The 5570-nt window shown below is 36.2% G+C and overlaps 1 protein-coding gene across 1 annotated transcript; it reads left to right on the forward strand.

The window, feature by feature from the left end:
* The first annotated feature begins 1807 nt into the window (after positions 1 to 1807).
* LOC106533483 (cathepsin Z) lies at positions 1808 to 4825 on the forward strand. Its single transcript, XM_014029809.1, has 4 exons — positions 1808 to 2014; positions 3526 to 3689; positions 4143 to 4322; positions 4409 to 4825. The coding sequence occupies exons 1-4, from the start codon at positions 1887 to 1889 to the stop codon at positions 4741 to 4743; spliced, it is 807 nt and encodes a 268-aa protein (XP_013885263.1). The 5' UTR covers positions 1808 to 1886; the 3' UTR covers positions 4744 to 4825.
* Positions 4826 to 5570: the final 745 nt, after the last annotated feature.

Raw genomic sequence — 5570 nt, forward strand, 5'->3', positions numbered from 1 at the left:
AAGTATTACTTTGAATTCATCCAGTTTAGGTACAAGACTTATATTTAAATGACAGATTTTAAAGCCTCTAATTTCACCTAGATGATTTAGCGTCCCTGTATTTTATTTTAGACAGGAAAATTGCTTTTGCTTTCTTACCGATGTAGTGTTCAGACTTGACATAACAGGAGGTTGTCTAACCTTTTCAGGATATAATATAGATCCCTGTGTAGACTGTAATTGAGTTGGATTTATATAAATACACCTGTGCACAAACCCAGGTCAAGATAATTATTAAAAACATATGTATAAAATTCCATAAAATATAAAAAAGTGGCCATAAAAACATTTTTATCTGGACCTGGATTAAGTTCAATATTTCCAATGACTAAAAGAATATTAAACAGAAGTCTTAAATGTTGTTTCCGACTGGTTAAAACAGAGTCTGTTATATCTGTGCCTTTAGCACTTACTGTATGTCTTTTGTCCACTGATGAAAAACAGTAACAWAGGCCGAAATTACTACCCGATCAGGTGAGGTTCTGAAGCCAGTCAGTAGAGTAATGAGATTTTAAATTGTGTTTGTTAAATTGTGATTTTTAGAAATCAGATGTGATGTAAATGAAGGTGATCAAACACCGACTGTCACTCCACCTCCGTAGATTCTAACTTTTTCTTGTTAAATATAATGAATTATTACACTTAAAATCTAAGATAAGGAGGTGTTTGATCTTATTGGTGTTTTATTCAGGTCTTCAGCTGTGATTTTTATGTTTTGTAATTTTTTAAAGACTTTACTGTAATGAAAGTTTAACGTAACTTGCAGCCTTTGCATTTCAACGAACCACCTCATTTGCAGGACTTTGTTTTTTTTTTTTTTTACCTGTATAGGCAAGTGAAGTTATTTGCTGTGCATGTCATAACAGATTAGTGGTTGATAACCACTTTGTGCTGTTTACAGTTGGACTTTGTGATCTTTGCACCAAACCGAGAGTTTTAACTTCTACAGCGTCAAATAAATGTTCTGTTAGCTGAACGTTAAAGTGTTAGTCAGGTTCCTGCATAAACAATAATTTGTTTTGTGTTTTTGTTTTCCACACTGACAATCACATCATTCAATAAAGGCAGTGCCATTTGTTTCCATGAGACTAAAACTTTAAACTGACATGTTTCATTTGAGATGCAGTTTAATGCTACAGAAATAAAAAATAATAATCTATTATGTGACTTTAATGTGTTTTTCTTATTGTTACAAATTTTAAGGCGTAACTCAAAACCTGAGGCTCATCTAAAGGGTCGTAATTTACAGTAGATACACTAAATTTTTAAAATACACTTGAACTACTAAGTCATATTTGAGATACCAAGTCATTGTTATGAGATACTAAGTTATAAGTATTTAGTCATGGTTATGAAATACTAAGTCATAACTGTATCAGGTTTAAAAACTGGACAAAAAATGAGTAAAAAGCAGCCAAAGTCCAAATATATAGATCTTTATTTGACATTTYTGCATATACTAGCAGTTTACACACATTGGAGTTCTTGTGCGGGCCTCTCCTAGTCAGTATGATAGAAAAAACATTAACAAGGTCTAAGAAAACAGTGTAAGAAKAAAAARAAAATAGTTTAGGCCTACAGAAAGTCTGCAGAACATTAATGAGATAAAAGAAAGTTAACACTTTTACATTTTAATCAATGTTTGCGCTTCCTTGTTTTTGTTTTTCTAATCTTTTMCCTTGGTGTCTCGTGATTTCATAACTAAGGCACGTGATTCTCTCACGAGAGGCGGTCATGTGACCACAGTTTGAACCGACTGATAAAAAGGAGATCCCCATCTTTAACCAACAACCACCGGTGTGTTCAGCTGTGTCTGCCGCAGGAGGCTCCTCTCAGTCCGGTCAGTGATGGCTCGCTCAGCCGTGGTTTTAGTCCTGGTGTCGGTCGTGTTGTCCGGGGTGTCTGCCGGCGTGTTTTTCAACCAGAAAGAGCCGTGTTATGTTCATATACCGAGGAATAACCACTTCGGTCTGAGGTGAGTCTGGCCGAAACAGAAATCAAGACCTACCTAAAGGTTATAAAGTAATCTTTTTTATAACTATTAAATAGTTTACTTTCAGCTAACTAGCTAGCTGTTCACTTTAGCCGGTAGTTCTCTCAGCAGAAAATCTTTTAGCTATGCCAATTGTTTTAATTACAGTGTTGTAAATTAATACCTGCAACTCAGATAAAACGAGTCACATGAACAAACATTGGGTAGCAGGTGTCCAGTTTCCTTTTCTTTCTGCTTTTATTTTATTTTATTTTATTTTTTTTTTACCAGTGAGGTTTGAACAAATAGACATAACAGCAGTTTTTTTTTTTTTTTTTTTTTTTGTACGTGTGTCAGCATTAAATAAATGAAAAGAAGAAGAAGAAAAAAATCACAAGGTCTGGGTTAATTATAAATAGGAAGTTCCCTGCAGCAGACTGATTTTTGATAATAACAGTCTGTAAATGCTGCTGATGGAGAGATTTCTGACTCAGTGAACAAGTAGAAGAAAACCAATCAAAAACAAAACATTTTTTTTATTACATTTCACAAGTATTTTTACACAAAACGTACCCTTTGTGACTTCTTTGTTGTGTTGAAGTAGCAGCTCGTTTATGTCTATTACAGGATAATTAATTACCCATCTTGTGTTATTGGTGTGTTTCTATGTCTTATAAAAGAGTTAAGGTTTATTTCCTTTGAATGGGCATAAGTTTATGATTAATCAGTTGACTAATTGCTGTAGAACAAACACCAACATGTACATTTAATAAGTTTCTCCCTGTAGCTTTAAAAAAATAACATTGCAAGAATAAATTAAAAAACTGAAATACTACAAGCTAGCTGAAATAAAAAATTTAATTATTTTTGTCWTTTCTTACCAATAGATTCATGCCAACACTTGATTAGGTTCTCTGACATTTAGTAGTTTAAAATAATACAGAACTTTTTTATTAATATTATAATTATTATTATTATTAATGCAACTGTACCAGACACTGAAGCTTGTTGAACATTACATCAAAATTTGCATTTGCAAAAATGACACTAATTTGCTAGGTAGACATTTGCATGGTCTGTGTTTTTGTTACCTTTTAGGATCGTTTCTGGTGTGGCAAAAAATGTATCTGTTTAATTAAATGATAACTCTTTATTATTATTAACATAATCTTTAATAATTGTTTGTATTAAGGATTAAATCCTGAAATTACATTCTGACCTGACCTTAAAATATTGTAATGACTTTATGAAGACAACAGAAAGATAGATTTGTTTACAGATGTCCCTGAGACTCCCTGACCCAGTTCAAGGTCTAATGTTGCAAGCTGGGGCTCTTATGATTATAAAAATGGGAGACCATAGATGCAAAACACATGAAAGCACAATATTGTCGTTTTATTCAACCATAAATCTAAAAGAAACAGTTATTCGGCATTAAAGAGTAGATGTAAGCTGTGTCACTGATGGTGTTTTTGTTGCAAAACTACAACAAGTAGCGACTCGTTTGTTTACAGGACCGCTCCTCGACCTCATGAGTACCTAAATGTTTCTGATCTGCCCAAGTCGTGGGACTGGAGGAACATCAACGGAACCAACTACGTCAGCACGACACGCAACCAGCACATTCCCCAGTACTGTGGCTCCTGCTGGGCCCATGGCAGCACCAGCGCCATGGCAGGTATGGCTCAGCGTATCTTTGTTCTCCTGCACTGTAGAGCAGGGGTTCTCAAGCCTCTTGGGTTTGGGGACTCCTTACAAGGGCGAAAAAAATCCCAGGGACACCCTCACAAACCAAATGCTGTTTTAAAAGATAATTTATTGTCATTTCGACCCCTAAATGCCATGAAAATATATATAATTATTAAGTTTATTATGTTTGTTTTATTAGTTCATTGTTCTCCATACATTTTTAAAAATAAAAAACAAATTAACATTTTAGTAAAAATGTTTGAGGACCTCCAAGATACCTCTCGTGGACCTCTGGGGGACCAGGGACCCCAGTTTGAGAACCTCTGCTGTAGAACATGCCAAGTCGCTGTGGTCTTGATCACAAGGCTGCAGCATATTTATGCCCAGATGTGTTGGTTTCAGTTCCTGTTCTTATGCAGAGGACTCTGTTTCCTCCTTCCAGATCGTATCAACATTAAGCGTAATGGGGCGTGGCCTTCAGCCTACCTCTCTGTTCAGCACGTGATCGACTGCGCTGACGCTGGCACCTGCCACGGTGGGGATCACAGCGGTGTTTGGGAGTACGCCAACCAGCACGGCATCCCAGATGAGACCTGCAACAACTATCAGGCCATAGACCAGAGTAAGTGTCCCTCCAGGCACAGAGTAACAGCTGCAAACACGTTCACTTTGTGAACCTGATGTGTGTGTGTCCTTGTGTGTATCTAGAGTGTAAGCCCTTCAATCAGTGTGGCACCTGCACCACTTTTGGACAGTGCAACATTGTCACGAACTTCACTCTGTGGAAGGTGGGAGATTACGGAGCCGTCAGCGGCAGAGAAAAGATGATGGCGGAAATTTACGCCAACGGACCCATCAGGTTTGTAACAGTTCGTTGTGATGAAATGAATAGTTTGGTTGTAATCACACAGCAGATTCTACTTCATTATGTTTGCTTTACTTTGTATTTTACACATAAATCATCACCAAGAACCCAGATCCGCCCAGCCAACATGAGCCAGAGTCACATGAACAGAAACTCAAACTGTGACGTTTCCCCTTAAATTGAGGTTAAGAATTGACAAAAAGTTTAGTATGTGCAAAGACCTCGATAAAAAGTTGTTTGACCAATATTTTTATTTAGAAATACATTTTAACCTAAAGTTGTAGTTGAGTCTTTTTTAATGGCAAATTTGGACACTTTCTTACCTGCAGTCTGTTAAAAAAATAAATAAAAAYGTGTGATTTGTTTCCATTTAATTGGCTACAGCAGACATGTGCAACTTAAATGATGGAAGGGGCCACAATTTTTTGTTGACACTACCAGAGAGCCACATAACGCTACCCAAATGTATTAAAACTACCATTATTAAACAAATGTACTGTGCAGTGATTTAAAATATTTCATGCTTAAATGCATGTACAACAGTCGTACTCTTGTTTAATAAATATGAATACAAAAGGTTTGAAGCAAACAAAAACAAACACGTACTTTAGCAAGCTGAAGTGCAACAACATAAGACGACTTGAGTGCAGAGTCCTGCTTGTTTGTGGTAAAAGGTTGTTTATGTATTTGTGGCTTCAGTAAACTCATATTTAGCTTTGTGCAACGTGTTGTAGTGGAGACTAATATTAAAGTCCTTCATGACAGAGCATCTCTTAGCAGACTAAACACAGGTTTGCCTTGAAATTCTGTGAGCAGATAGTCTACCTCCCATTTCACCTGAAACAGGTGATTTGTATCTGTTGTTTTCTCTCCTCAGTTCTTAGCCATGGTTTAACCTCACTGGTAAAGAAGATGTGTGTGAGGCGTACAACCAAAGCAGTGCCTCTGACACACTTTTATACATTTTTGTAATTTTCAAAAAATAATTGAAGAACTGCTTTGAAT

The sequence above is a fragment of the Austrofundulus limnaeus genome, unplaced genomic scaffold (assembly GCF_001266775.1).
Source record: "Austrofundulus limnaeus strain Quisiro unplaced genomic scaffold, Austrofundulus_limnaeus-1.0 Scaffold955, whole genome shotgun sequence".
Lineage (NCBI taxonomy): Eukaryota > Metazoa > Chordata > Actinopteri > Cyprinodontiformes > Rivulidae > Austrofundulus > Austrofundulus limnaeus.

Excerpts from the sequence above, each read along its gene's own strand:
- LOC106533483 (XM_014029809.1), top strand. The coding sequence starts at position 1,887 with ATGGCTCGCTCAGCCGTGGTTTTAGTCCTGGTGTCGGTCGTGTTGTCC. Across the intron at positions 2,015-3,525 it reads AATAACCACTTCGGTCTGAG|GACCGCTCCTCGACCTCATG; the intron begins GTGAGTCTGGCC and ends GTTTGTTTACAG. Across the intron at positions 4,323-4,408 it reads CTATCAGGCCATAGACCAGA|AGTGTAAGCCCTTCAATCAG; the intron begins GTAAGTGTCCCT and ends GTGTGTATCTAG.